The sequence below is a fragment of the Mus caroli genome, chromosome 10 (assembly GCF_900094665.2).
Source record: "Mus caroli chromosome 10, CAROLI_EIJ_v1.1, whole genome shotgun sequence".
NCBI lineage: Eukaryota > Metazoa > Chordata > Mammalia > Rodentia > Muridae > Mus > Mus caroli.
Window position 1 is genome coordinate 109,203,597 of NC_034579.1, and position 15,268 is coordinate 109,218,864.

The following is a 15,268-nucleotide window of genomic DNA, read 5'->3' on the forward strand; positions in this document are numbered from 1 at the left end:
CAGGCAGCAAAGGCAGGTTCCAGCAGTAGGTAGGCGTGACAGGACGAATGAGCACGTAGCTCCACCCTTGAGCAAGCAGGTTCCAGGCTGGGGGAAGGGAGGCCACATGTGTGTTCTTAGTTACTTTTCTCATTTCTGTGATAAAATGATACTTGACAACAAACAGCTTGAGGAAGTGTGGGTCCCCCTCAGCTCATGGGTCTGGGGGTCCCATGATAGAGAAGGCATAATGACAGGTGCTTGGGGCAGCAGGTTACATTGCAGCCACATTCAGGAAGTACGGAGAGGTAAATGCAGGTGCTCCGCTCATTTAATCCCTTTTTAATTGGTCTGAGACCCTGGGCCATAGGATGCTGCTGCCCCGCCCCCCAACATTTAAGATCAACCTTCCCACTTCAATTAACCTAATCTAGAAACTCTCACAGTAGTGCTCTGAGATTTCTCTCCAAGACGATTCTAGATCCTGTGATGCTGACAGTCGACATTAACCATCGAGAGGTGTCATTGCTAGGGGGAGTCAGCTTTGTTGCATCAGGCCATAAGATGCTGCATAAACTCACCTCCCCATCCCAGTCTCAGAAATGCTTGCCTGGATTCTACCTGGAATCCTGCTTTTCAATGCTGTATGTAGAGTACAAAGAATCCAGAACAGAGGCTGCTTCCCCAAGGCCATACTAAGCTTAGAGCAGATTCAAGTCCACTCACTAAATGGAACAAGTGTCCATCAGTGTGACTCATGTCCTGTGCTGTGAATCACGGAGACCTGGGCAAAGTGGAAACACAGCTCAGCTTCAGATGAGGAGAACTGTGTGGAGTGTCCTTGGCAGTGACTTTGACGCTCTAGAGACCTTTACTAACTGTGAGCAACAACTGGCATTTAATCCGGCACATCCTGTGACGTCGGCACGACTCTTGCTTTGACTTTATCTCATTAACTCTCACTGCCCCTCCGTGACCATGAATGCTAGACCTCTCAGAGGTTACTATATTTCTGACCTTTAATTATCGCTGACTTTTGCAAGAAGAAAAGCATTTGTCTCAGACTTCAAACACCTCCAAGTCCTCCACAGACTCGGGGTGGTCTCATTTGAATTTATCGTCACTTCTAAATGCTGTGTGGGAGCTCAGATCCTAATTGGATCTTTTCTAACTGTCTTGCAGTGCTGGGACAGTGGTACCCATCAAGCACATTAGCAGTGTTTTGGGAGAGTAAGAATTATCCTGGGTCAGAGACTTGCTAAGGAGATACAAATACGTTTTATATATTCCAGACTTTTTTGGACTTATGTAGGAATGTTGCCTCTTTTAAAGGGTGCATTAATCATGCAAAAAGGACCGCAGTCATTTGCTGTGTTCTCTGAAGAATGGACGAAGAGGACGGTGCTCTCTGGATTCCACGTCTAAGAAAAGAAAGAATGCCGGTAATTGCTCTTCATCAAAGAGATGACTTATCTTTTAATAATTCTGGAAATTGCAAAGTACGGTGAGGCCAAACCTTTTCAATAACATCAATGTATTAGGGCTGAACAAAGTAGAGAACTTAGGGTATCTGCTCTTTTAAAAATAGATATCAGAGGTGATTTTTTTTTTTAAGTTTGAGTTCTAGAAATAAAAGGAGCTAATGATAGAACTTCAGAAAAGGACAAAACTCAGCACTGATCTTTTACCTTGGTAGGGACTAAGAAAGAAGAACCAGAGGACCAAAGGCCTAGAATTTTATCTCCTGAATCTGCTTTGAGACCGTTATTTTTCATTTTTATTGACATCGCACTACTGCAATCAAGCCCAATCACCATCAGCATTATGGTTAGCGTTTACTGACAGAGCTGTGCACTAATGTTTTACACTTGCCCTTAACCCTCACTAAGGATCCAGTGTCAGCACCACTTCATAATTGAGATGTCTGTCCAAGCAGGCCATCTTACCCCAGAGCAAAGACCAGCAGGCAAGGAGAGCCCAGATTCCAAGTTCAGAATCTCACGTTCTATTTCAGTTCTTCGATAATTACTCCCGAGAGGTAGAATTTATTCTAATAAGCCCCTGCTGGATCCTTGTCCTTTCCTGAAATGGCACCCTCTGAGTCTCTTCTTATCTCCTACAATATTTTAAGTCTCCACGTTCTAAAACTGGGTGTGGCCGTAGATGCTTGTAATCCTGAGACTCGGGCAATGGAGGCAGGAACGTCACACTTGAAGCCAGCCTCAGCTACATATTAATTATAAGGATGGACTGAGCGACCCAAGATACTTTTTGTCAAAACAAAATTTAAAAATACACTAAACAAACATACAAACCAAAGCCAACACATATGTCCACGTTCCAGAATACGTTCTTTTCTTACAATTAGAATGCATTTTAATGTTTGTGCTTATTTTTTCAGTAACTTTAATGGGCATACCAGACAGTAGGTGCCATTGTGGCATTTTCACTCAAAGTGCACGTTAGCAGATTGCTTCCATCTCTCTTCCCAGCATGCCCCTTCCCGTTCCTTACGTCTTCCTTGTGAATTTTTATCTTGTACCACCATACCATCGTTCCTTAGCATCTATTTCTACCCTCTTGCTCTCCCTTCTGGTTTTTTCTTAGATTTTACTGATATTTGCTTTACTGATATTTGCACCATTTACATATGATGTGTACCTTACAGGTTACAATCTGCATATGAAACAGCACATATGGTTTTTGTCTTTCTGCATCCGGGTCATGCCGCTGGATATTACCCTTCCCAGATCCATCCGTTCTCCTGAATGGTTCGTGGCGTCCATTTCTCTTTCCAGATGAATGAGATTACCCTGTGCAAATGCGCTATGTTCTATCATGCATGCATCTTCTGATGGACGTCCGGGTTAGTTCTGTTTTCTTGCTTGTGACTACAGCGGCGATTGGCAGGTGATGGAAAACTCTGAATACAGACATAAAAACAAACCTAGAGATCCCATTGCTCATATCCTTTATGTAGCCCCAACTGGGCTGGCTGTCCCCAACATAATCCTGCCTGAGGAAACCCCACTCCTTGCACTTCTGAAGTGTCTTACTCCAGCAGAAGAACAGAGTTTCTCCCCCCCCCCCGCACCCATCCCCTCGGCTTTTATGAAAATACTGATTAAGACAACTTTAATCATTAAATTAACTCAAGCAAGGTAGTTTAATTAACTTTAATTTTTGGAGAATGAGATAATGGAAGGAACCTCTGGTTGGCCAATCATATCCAAGCCCCGGCAGGAGCTATGAAAAAAATAGAACAAGAGGAAAAATAAAATAAACACAGGCCAGCTGTAGGTGACAAAGCTTTTAGTTGTCTCAGCCTTTGCCCGAAGCTCAACTGCTTCTGTAGTCTGACAGCCCAAGATCTGATTATCAGTCAGTCTTTCTCAAACTCCTCATTGAGTTTTTTGTGTTTTGTTTTTGTTCTTTTTGTTTCGTTTTTTTTTTTTTTTTTTTTTCAAGACAGGGTTTCTCTGTGTAGCCCTGGCTGTCCTGGAACTCGATATGTATCCCAGGCTGGTCTTGAATTCAGAGATCTGCCTGCCTCTGCCTCCCAAGTGCTGGGATTAAAGGTGTGTGCCACACAGCCCAGCCTCATTAAGAATTTTTGATCAGACAGTAGGACTCAGCTCAGACTAGATGAAAGGAAGGGTGTTCCATTCCTACTTAAATTCATTTTTTTTCAAGGTGGCTGCCATCAAATGGAAGGACAGAGACACAGGCCACACACAAGGGCCGAAGAACTGGGCCTGAGCTCTCTCTCATAGTCATTCTCAAATGAAGTGATTGAAAGGATATAGACTTGTAGTCTAGTGGGTTTAAAAGAAATATATTTATTAAATGTATTTGTTCAGTGAGATACATGCATGTGCTACGGTGCCTGGGGTGGGGGAGGTGTAGAGTGGGCAACTTGTGGAAGTAGATTCTTTTGTTTCACCACAGGGGTCTAAGAGTCAAACACAGATCCTCAGGCTTGTCAGCAAATGGCTTAACGTACTGAGCCATTTCTCCGGGCTGCTGCTATGGTTTTAATGACATTGTCTCTTTAATGCTGTGACCATCCTTTTAAATAACGATTTATTTGATGGGCACTGGTGTTGTACCTTGCATCCATGTCTATGTGAGGGCGTCGGGTCCCCTGGAACTGGAGTTACAGACAGTTGTAAGCCGCCATGTGGGTGCTGGGAATTGAACCCTGGTCCTCTGGAGAAACAGCCAATGCTCTTAACCTACTGAGCCATCTCGCTAGCCCTCTACCGTGTTTTTTAATGAGATTATATTGTTGATGCTGTGGTCGACTTTAAATACCGCCATCGCCACCACCCAAAAATGCAGCAAGGTGCTGGGAATTTAAGTTCAGGTGTTGATAATCACGCATACATACACACCAAGACAGCATGAAAAGTTTTATTTTCTATATACCTTCCAGGGAGATACAGCAGGCTCCCAGGGAGATATAGCGGGCTCACGAGAAGATACAGCGGGCTCCCAGGGAGATACAGCAGGTTCCCGGTGGATCCATCAAGGGCTTCGCTTTTCTTTTTTCAGGTGGTTAGGCTTGGCTGAGTGATGTTACAAGCAGCCCAGGGTGTATGTGATCTCAGCTTCCTACTGGGGCCCAAGAAAGAGCCACTGGCTGTCCAAGAGCTTGTAAAACTAATGTGGAGTCCGAGGGTGAAGTGGGGCTTGAAGGTGTTCGGGGACATCAAGAGTTGGGTTTCGGCAGTTATTACAGAGAGCTGAATGAACTATATGTCTAGCCTAGAAAAGTCTCCTTCGTCCCTAAGGCGGCACATGGCCTGGAATGTCCCTCAGTTTTTCAGAGTTGCATGGAGTAGGCTGGCATTGATTTCCTAGAGCTCCCAACAGAGGCCACAGAAACAACAGACTACAGCATCCCTTCCCAGAGAGGAGACTGGTTGGGTAGCCAAGAAGGCCCTGCTTCTGTCCATGCCTGCTCCATCCAGCGCAGACTGTTACTTCTCCCCATCTCTTTTCATGTTTCCTTTACCATTACTTCCCTTCCTCCTTTGCTTTAGCAATAGTGGCTCCCCTGCCCCCTAGATCCTTTGTGAGGTTTGTGTCTATCTGCAGAACAGGTTCAAGCAGCCCTGAAAACTGTGCGGTAAATACGGATAGGCTGCACAAGTGATGGTCCAATGTCCTTAAGGGCAATAGCTTTAATCCCCGACATCCTTTCTTTTCCAGGCTGGTGGGTACTCATGCCTTTTTGAGACAGCTTCAACTGTAAGAGAAATACATGTAGACAAATCTCAAACAGCTTGCCTACTCACTCTCAACTTATCAACTACCTCTGGATTGCTGTGGAAGAAATACACATGCACCTTACATAAACTGTCCTATCTCGGGGTTTGTGTTACAGCAGTTTGGTCCTGTTTCTGACTTAGGGAGAGGGGAGGGAGGGAAAGGGGGGGAAGAGGAGAGGGGGAAGAGGAGAGGGAGGGGGAGGGGAGAGAGAGAGGGAGAGGGAGAGGGAACATTAAGAAGTCAAGCTTATCTTCAATGAACCCAATCTCCTTAGTATAAATAAGGAGCCTCAGATTGAACTGTTTGGAAACAAGACATGAAAACTACATGTGACTTCATGGATTCGGTGTGTTTATCCTGTTCCCCAAATCACCCTGTATCATACAACTGCATGTATGTTCTTTGGGCTTAAATGAATGCATGTATTTAATGTAAATCACGAGTATCAAATTGACAAATGAAGACTCGGGTTGACTACAGTGTCCACCTCCTTTTATTCCAGCACAGACATATGCGTTCATGAGCTCTTAGGGTTTATGTGTTCTTTATCATCAGTTAGTTAATCAGAGATAATTGGATGAGCATAAGAACAGACTTCATCGTCCTCTGTGTGATGCCAACACGACGATTTTTCTCTCGTTCCTGGTTTCGTGGTACCCGGCACTTCAGAATAGTTTCTATGTTGCTAAGACAACAAGGATACTGCAAAAGAAAATGGGAACTGAAGTCAAGGCCCTGCAACAGCAGCCTCAAAGGATGTCATAAATAGTGCGCGCCAGGCTCTATTCACAGTGAAGCCTGCAACCTCTGAATTAAGAGAGAGAAGAAGAAAAGACTTGTGTTCTTCAGTGTTTACTCGGAGGACGAGGGTGCTCTTGACAGCTTCCACTCTGAAGCTGAGAGAACAGTGATGTGTGGATATGAGAGAGGCAGGCATCCCTTCACTTCCTTTTCACCCCCTCCCCGTGGAACCCCCCGAGAGGAGCCTGTCCTTAAATCCCAACTTCAAGCTAAGGGGTTAGAAGAAAGCTGAGGCCATTGCTAAGTTGTCCCCTCCACTGAAAATATGCTTCTCATCTGAATGAGGCTTGGTTCTGGGTGGTAAATAGGGGCCGGGGGAGGGGATCGAATATCTGCTGAGACTCATGGTTGGTATTTGAAACTCAGTCTATGAACAGATGCAACGATGATGGCTTGGATGCACTTAGAGTGTCACCACAGAGCTCTGGCTGTCCTAGAACTCCCTGTGTAGACCAGGCTGGCCTTGAACACAGAGAGATCCCTGTGTGCTACCACGCCCAGCGTTGTCACACTTTTGAAGGCACAGAAAGCCCAGCGGCAGTGGAGTGAGCCAAGCTGCATCCTAGCTCTGTCTGAGCAAACTGAACTGCAGCAGTCAGCCTGCTGTGACACCCAGAACATGGGGGCAAGGACAAAGGCAAGGGAAATCAACCGCCTGGGCTGACTTTGTTAAAGGAAAACAATATTTAACCATGAACTAAAGAGTGTCCTTCAGGTCGTGTACGTTCTACTGCAGAGAGATAAGGATATGCCAAAGAGGAGGAGGAGGACAACGACGACGAGGAGGAGCAGCAGCAGGAGGAGGAAGAGGAGGAGCAGCAGGAGGAAGGAGGAGGAAGAAGAGAAGGAGGGGAGGAGGAGGAAAGGGAGGAGAGGGAGGAGAAGAGGAGGAGGAAGAGAAGAAGGATGAGGAGGAGAGAGGGGAGAGGAAGAGGAGGAGGAAGAAGAAGAGGAGGAGGGGATGGGGAGAAGTGAGGCTGGGAATGTGGCTCAGTGGCTCAGTGCCCTTGTTTAAGTTCCTAGAACTTCAAATGAATGAATAAACAGCATAAACAGATACGTAAGAACTCCGTGTCCCCAGAGCGAGAACAGGCCTTCTTTGGAAGCAGGTCCTTCTCTCACGAAGTCATCTGGCCAGAAACAATGGCTACCCAAAGGCAGGCAGTGGGGGGTATTTTCTAGGTCTTTGAAGAGACGGAAGTGGCTGTAGACTGAGCTAGCACTATAGAATTCCTCCTTCAAGTAGGAGTCAAGATACTATGTACTCATGGAAACCAACGGTTATGTCTTAAGGTCAGTGGTTCTGTCGATTCTAGTACTCACAATCAAGTTAAGAGTTTAGTCTAGCAGAATCAAGTGAAAACCATCCACCCCCCCCCTTTGAATACCCTGATGATCTAAGCATAAAAAGAAAATAGAGAACACAGAGCACTGTCTTTTAATATTTGTGAGGAGCATAAATCATAACGGTTTGTATACTACACTATACAAATGATAGACTGTTACTTTCCAAAGAAAACCGACTTCTTTGAGGGTTTCCCAAACAGTTAGTCACTCCATAGAGCTAAGAGCTTGACCCTTTAGCCATTGCTACAGCACATGGAACACAGGCAGTTAAGTCCCCCAGTCTTCCAACTGTGCCTGTTTCTGCTGCCGACGAGGGAGGGGCCTCTCGGAGGCCTTTTGTGGCCCCTTCCATCTCCTGCGCCACCAAATGTGGGCTCTGCAGGGCAGGCGAGTGCCGACGAGGCAACCTCTGGTCTCGGCTTCCCACAATCCTCCTCCTCCCCGTTAAGAGAACTTGCGTTTCTTCATGGCTTCCGCCTTGACCGCCAGGCTCTTGGCACAGATGGTCAGGACCACGATGAGAACACCCACCACAAACGCCACCACCGGCCAGAGGAAGCAGTGCAGGAGAGCAATCTCATCGTGTGTGCGCTGTAGGAGAACGTCCTCTGGTCTGCAAGAGAGAGAGGACAGGAAAGGAAGATCAGTGAGTCTCTCAGCCCAGCAAACTCTACACAACCTGCAGACGACAAGTGCTCTCCAGCCCAGGGGAATAATCACCCTTGAAAGTGATGACTCTGATTGCAGACACCGTACCAGTCTGCTCCACACCCATTTCCAAAAGCTGTGAGCTCTCGAATCAAGTAATTGGTGCAAATTTGCATACTGCTTATTAGATCATTTGCATGCTGCAAAATGTCAAAAGTATAGCATCCTTTTGCTGTCGTTTTTTGCTCCGTCCTAAATGGCTTCCCCCTTTCTGCCTGATCCTTTAATCCCACTGGCCAATGGGCTTGGATGAAGCCAAATGAAGGGTGGGTATTCCCCAACAAACCTAAATTCCGTGTGGCATTTAGATGGATCCCAAGTGACTTTGTTTTGTTTTATTTTATTTTTGGTTTTTCGAGACAGGGTTTCTCTGTGTAGCTCTGACTGTCCTGGAACTCACTCTGTAGGCCAGGCTGGCCTCGAACTCAGAAATCCACCTGCCTCTGCCTCCCAAGTGCTGGGATTAAAGGCGTGCACCACCACTGCCTGGCCAAGTGATTTTATTTTAAAGGGGGAAATAATGTATTGTTCAAGTTAGGGTGACAGATATATCGCCCACAGGCATGTCTAACCTGCAGCACTTGCAGGCCACATGCATCCCAAGATAACTGACTGCAGACCAGTACGCTGAAATATCACAGCACGACATCATAGCTTCAAAAGGTAGTTTTCAGATCAACCGAGCCTAGCTATATGAACCAAAGGCTTTATTAATAAGCAGGCCGCGGATGAGCTGAATGTAGCGTCCCATGTTTTTGCGTGAAACTAATCGTCCTTCGGAGCCACTGCCCACTCTCTTGGTTAATCCTGCAAAGTGTCAGCGGTAGGTTTCTATCTTGCCCGAGTGGACGCTGCTTCGATTGCTACTGTTTGTCTCCAATAGACAAGAAAGATGGGGCATGTTCCACAAGCCATGCTCGCCCATCTCTGGCGATGAGACAGATGGCTGGGAGTTCAGCTCTCCTGCCAGAGGCTTATATTTGATGAAAGATTGGCATTTCATCCCCAGGAAGGTTTGCTCTGTTTCCTACAATGGTAAGACATGTAGCTATGCTTTCTACGTAGGTAGACATAAAGTAATTTATCCCATTATCCCCAAGAACATCAAAGGCTTCTGAGGTGCCGGGCGGTGGTGGTGCACGCCTTTAATCCCAGCACTCGGGAGGCAGAGGCAGGTGGATTTCTGAGTTCGAGGCCAGCCTGGTCTACAAAGTGAATTCCAGGACAGCCAGGGCTATAAAGAGAAACCCTGTCTTGAAAAGTCCAAAATAAATAAATAAATAAATAAATAAATAAATATTTAGAAAAAATTTTTTTGGCTAAGGGCAGTGTCTTTTGAGGGGAAACATACTCCTGGGGGTTCCCTTTCATCATAGTTCTTATTTCCCAGAGGCTACAAAGGACACTGGGTGCTTCTCTCTTCCTAAGGTTAGGTTATCATTGCGCACCAGCAGAAACACTTGTGCAGGCTGAGTCTGAAATGACCGAGCCCTTGTGCTTCTCTTCTTTGGTGCAGGATGTCAATTTTTGCACATGAAGCGAGATTCTAGCTGGCATTTCAATGAAAAGTTATATTAAATGAATGAAGAAGGGCTGGAGAGATGGCTCAGTGGTTAAGAGCACCACTGGCTGTTCTTCCTGGGGTCCTGAGTTCAACTCCCAGCAAGCACATGATGGCTCACAACCATCTATAGTGGGATCTGATGCCCTCTTCTGGCATGCAAGCATATATGCAGATAGAGCACTCATATTCACTAGATAAATAAATAAATAAATAAATAAATAAAATTAACTCAGAATCTTTGTAGAAATGAGGCCCAAATCACACTTAGCTTGCAGAAATCGCTCCAATTACCCTTACAGCAACCCGTTATCTTCAAGATCTGGGCTGTCATTCATTTAACTTCAGATCCTTTTCTCTCCTGTAAGATGCCACAGAGATGTGGCTTTGTCGGTGGTCTGTCATTCTGCACCCATTTGTTGTTAAGTAACTTCTTGCTGCTGCTGAAGAGCCTGCCTGTGTTGCGGCCTTACTCTCCATGTAAAGTTTAAAGAAACTTTATGCCCCAGTCTGGAGTAGTAGAAGCCAAGGCCCTAGAATAACCCAGGCACAAGACAGTCAGCGTCACATCTAGAGTCCTTACAATCTGCTCGGCCAGCAGTGCCTCTGCTCTCTTCCCAGCCACAGCTGCCCACAGCTGGCAGGTGACCCCAAGCAAGCAAGAGAAGGTCCAAGCTGTCTCCCAGGATGCTTTCTCTGGAGAACACTCTTCTACACCTTTGAAACTCTTGATACAAAGAGGAGCTCTATTTTCTTCATCACAAAGGTCAGTTGCACAGCAACATGAATACACTTGATACCAAGGAACCATGCACTAGAAATTGATGGTATGAAAAACAAAAGGATAAGGAAGAAAAGGGACTGCGGTTTTTATTACTATAGTAACTGCATGAGTAATTTGCATAAGTAATTAAAATGCTTCTTTTGTAATCTTTCTCCAGTCATTACTGAGGATGGCACTGAATGCCATTATCACAATAAGGAACAACTGAGCCTGTGAAAGAGCTCCTGCGAGGGAGTCTGGAACCACCACACCTGGAGCACGGAGCACGGGCTGGAGAAAACCGGGAGGAAACGGGCAGGAGAGAAGGAAGCGACCGGAAACTGTTGGATCCAAAAGCGTGTTTTCCTCAGAAACTTTCTAGAATTCCATCTCCTGGATCTTGAGCAACACTTATGTTTCAGAGCTTTAAGTGACAAAATAAAATGACTCATTGGAGCTGAATTTGAACCACTTCAACAAATCCTTCTTTAGAGGTAGAAAAAAAATATTATCATACACATTTCCTTAAAAACCATGCATGTCTCTTTCTACTTGGGACAGCTCAGATCTGTTTCACAATCTCCTTGGATAAGAAAATCTAATATCTCAGGTCACTAGTTGCTTGGTTATATGGTTTACTGAGATGGCCTTGAAATGGCTTCTTCTGGCCTACAATTCACTCCTTCCAGTTGGGCTCACAGCATCTTAATTGAAGGCACCCTCCTGCCTCAGATATCTCTTTCCTCCAGGTTGACTGGCCTGGAGGCCAGAATTCTCTTTGGCTCAGAATTCATTTTCCTTCCCATAGTTATATGGCAGAACTGAAGAGGAACTCTGTGGAGGACCTTTCTTTCAGAACAGGGCTGCTCTGGCAAGGGATCACTTCCAAAGACCTCTAGGTCTGTGCAATCTGGCTGGAATGAATACAGACATGTCTTTAATCCCAGGAGATGGAAGCAAACAGATTTCTGAGTTTAAGGCCAGTTGGGTATAGCGCAAGTTTCAGGTAAAGAAAAGCTTAGGTCTAGGTATGGTGGTACACGTCTTTAATCCCAAACAAGGAAGGTAAAGTCAGTTTGTAGAAGGAAGCACCCATGTTCGAAAGTGATGTCTCGTTGAGTGGCAGACAAAGTGATGCATCAGAGAAAGATTTGACAGAAGGGGTAATGCCCATCTCTCATGAAAAGAGAGAGAAGAGGGAAGCTACTTAAGGGAGAGACAGGCAGTACAGGAGGAAGAGAGTACAGTGCAGGATACAGCAGAGTTCGTGGGGAGCAGTGCAGTAGAGTTGAGAGGGGGAGTGGAGCAGCACAGAGAGGAAGGAGGCAGTTTCACCAGGACAGTTTTACAGAGACAGATTGAAGAGAGAACAAGCTAAACACAGGTAAAGACAAATGAACCAGAGAATGAGAAAGAGTCAGAAGATTAGGAAAAATTGCTGGAGTTAGTGTGAGGCTAAACTGAGCAATTCAGAGGCAGAGAGAGAGAGAGAGAGAGAGAGAGAGAGAGAGAGAGAGAGAGAGAGAGAGAGAGCAGATTGGCTAAGTCAGCTGAGAGAGGAGTTTGAGCCAGGACAGCTGAGCTGGACCAGCCAACCAGAGTTCAGAGAGAACTAGAAAGGGTGGGCTTATTCAGCAGCAAGTCTCAGAAACTGAAAACATTCTAGGCCTGGATGGAGGCAAGAAGCTTCCAGGACTAGGCTTAGGTCAGTAGGATGGAGGCAGTAAGCCATGGAGACAACAATTACACCAGAAGAATAAATTACTTTTATAGGACTCTTAAAATGAGAGACCAAAAAATAAAAAATAAAAAAACAGAGCATGATTCCTCTGTACCTGAGAACTTTAAAAAAAGCAAGCAAGAAGGTCCTTTTGGAGGATGTGGGAATTGTAATGGAAAATATCACCGTAAGTATCATAAAAGAAGAGTAACCGTGGAAAACACCAGTGCAGCTCAGAAAGAATGTTGTGGTAACGATGACATCACCTTTGTTGGCTCACTGTTTTTTTACACACTTTGACAGACTTTGACCCATTTTAGCAAGACAATAAAACTTCCTTCTGCTGGCCTAGCTCCTCTCACCTTGCCTTGTCTGTCTCATACACTTAAAGTTGATCTTAATATAAATTCTCCCACTCATTATCCTTACCTTGGGTACTGGGTGTTGCACCTAGGGCCTTACAAGGTTATGTGCACGCTCTACTCTTACAAGGTACGCATTGCCAAACCCCAGTCCTCTCAAGCCATGGAAGTTGTACATTTACATATTGCGCTTATTTATTACAAACTACCAAACCTTACTCATGGCATATTGTATCATTAGAGATATTTTCGCTTACACTTTTGGGAAAGTTTCATCACTACTTTGGTCAAGACAATTCCACAAGCATGACTGTGGCCCCAAGTGCCAGGCCAAAGGACACCAAGAATATTGACTTAAATCACCTGGGCGTTTCTAAGCAGGCTCCATCTAGGTTTGCGTCTAGGATTGCTTAAATAATAATATTTATTATTTACAACATGGCCTAGTTTTGCAAAGAGACTGAAATGGATAATACAAAGAGGACATTTGAATAAAATAAAATCTCTAGCCTGACAGAAAAAAATAAGGGCAGTATAATTAGGATGAAGAAGTAAGATCAGCCCCAGGCTTAGTTTAAATAAAACTTTCCTGAGCCCCCGGGTACCCATGGCTGGTGGGGAAGGAAAGGCAGGTTACCCAACTGCTGTTACATAAGCAAAGAAAACAAGAGACTTTGATGTTTTGTTAGGGCTAACCTAGAAGAGGAAAAAAATTGTGTGCACGTTTACCTAAATGTAAGGCATGGGCCACATTCTGAGAGACCAGGATAGCGGTTGCTCAAAGCTAAGGATGAAAATCACTTGAGGGTTTCTTACCATACAGAGCCCAAGGTTAGGGACCTGCAGGACTGAATCGCATTGCAGCAATACTCAGGGTTTATCCCGCCTGAGGACAACCGAGTTAAAACAATGCTTTCACAATTCCAGATCAAGGAGATGAAAACCCACCATGAAAGCCACCCTTGTGTGCTTTGACGGCTTAACTTAATCTGTGTGTGGGATGGGTTTTATGAAATAGTCTTACAAAATGGTTTATATAAATCTTAAACATGTAAACAAGAATTTAAATAAAATATCACCAGTGGGACTGGAGAACTGGTACTTCTGCCTTGCAAGCATGGGGACCCGAGTTAGATCCCTAGAGCCCACAAAAGAAATGCTGGCCATGGCGGCCTGCACTTGTAATCCCAGCACTGGGGAGGCCAAAACAGGCAGACCCCTGGGGCTCACGGGTCAGCCAACGTAGTCTATTGATGAGCTCCAGGTCAGTGAAGAGATCTGTGTCAAGGCAAAAAGGGAAAGACGGTAGTGTGATGGTTTGTATATGCTCGACCCAGGGAATGGCACTATTAGGTGTGGCCTTGTTGGAGTGGGTGTGGCTTTGTTGGAATAGTTGTGTCACTGTAGGTGTGGGCTTAAGACCCTCATCCTAGCTGTCTGGAAGCCAGTATTCTGCTAGCAGCCTTCAGATGAAGCTGTAGAACTCTCAGCTCCTCCTGCACCATGCCTGCCTGGATGCTGCCCTGCTCCTGCCTGATGATGATGGACTGAACCTCTGAACCTGTAAGCCAGCCCCAAGTAAATGTTGTCCTTGTAAGAGTTGCCTTGGTCATGGTGTCTGTTCACAGCAGTAAAGCCCTAACTAAGACAAGTGGTTTCTGAAGAATGATACCTGAATGAAGAGTGTTGCCCTTTGACCTCCACACATAACACACATGCACATGCCAAGCTTTACTGTGGCTAGATGGTAGCTCTCCACAATTACATACAAAGTGCTGGGGTAATTCGTTTATGGGGGAGAAAGATTTGTGTGGAGAGTTTTGGGGCCGCTTCTAGGAACTTGGTGGGAATTTGACATTGGGCCAGGACAAGGAAGTAGGCTTCAGGCAAGAACCTGACTTTGGGCTAGGATAGTGAAGGAGGCGTAGATATTCAGATGAGCCCCTAGAAACAGTGATTAAGGGACTTTGTTTGTTCCTTGTCTATTTGTGTTTATTGCCTTGTTTGCTCATTAATCTAGAGCTGACCTGATTATTTGCATGCAATTAAAATGGTGTAAGAGTAGATTGGGAAAAATAAATAAACCCGCTTCAGCCTCAGAACAGGCTGGGGTTGTACTACGGCGTTGTTTGATTGTCTTTTTCTGTGTAATCCTTGCTCCCACCCTGGAGAACCCGGTTGACTGATTGAGTTGGCTTAGGTCTGTGGTAAGGGACTGCAACATGCTGGTAACACGGGGCAAAGTGAGTGCTCTCAGAAGGGAAAGGCAGACAAGGTCCTGTAACCTGCTTCTAAACCACAGCCTCAGCGGCCTCAAGCCCTTTGGAGAGGCTCCAGCCTTCAGAAGCAAGCATGCCTGCCAGTACTGGAACCACACAGGCCTTTCTGGACCCAAACAATGGCAGAGTGTTATTGAATATTCTGGCTTTTAACAATATCATATTCTGTGACACTTCTGGAAGGTGACTGAATTAAAACCTACTCAGTGAAAATCCCAGATTTAATTTGGTTACTGATTTAAAAAAAAATAATCTTTGAAGTTTTTTTTTTGTTTTGTTTTGTTTTGTTTTGTTTTATTTTGTTTTGTTTTTGTTTTTTGAGACGGGGTTTCTCTGTGTAGCCCTGGCTGTCCTGGAACTCACTTTGTAGACCAGGCTGGCCTCGAACTCAGAAAATCCACCTGCCTCTGCCTCCCAAGTGCTGGGATCAAATGTGTGTGCCACCACCGCCTGGCTGAAGTTTCTTTTTTCCTT

General features: G+C 45.3%; 1 protein-coding gene across 3 annotated transcripts in view; it reads right to left on the reverse strand.

Moving 5' to 3' along the window:
- Positions 1–5,715: 5,715 nt before the first annotated feature.
- The window catches only part of Kcnmb4 (potassium calcium-activated channel subfamily M regulatory beta subunit 4), a 57,880-nt gene continuing 48,327 nt past the window's right edge, over positions 5,716–15,268 (reverse strand). The window contains exons 3-4 of one of the 3 annotated variants that reach the window (XM_021174634.2): positions 7,933–8,014; positions 5,716–5,955 (exon numbers count right to left, since the gene is read on the reverse strand). In XM_021174634.2, coding sequence (XP_021030293.1) covers positions 5,809–5,955; positions 7,933–8,014 — 229 coding nt within the window. In that variant the 3' untranslated portion in view covers positions 5,716–5,808. Of the gene's footprint in view, positions 5,956–7,440; positions 8,015–15,268 lie in introns of those variants that run through there. The other 2 variants (XM_021174635.2, XM_021174636.2) reach the window with 2 other exon arrangements.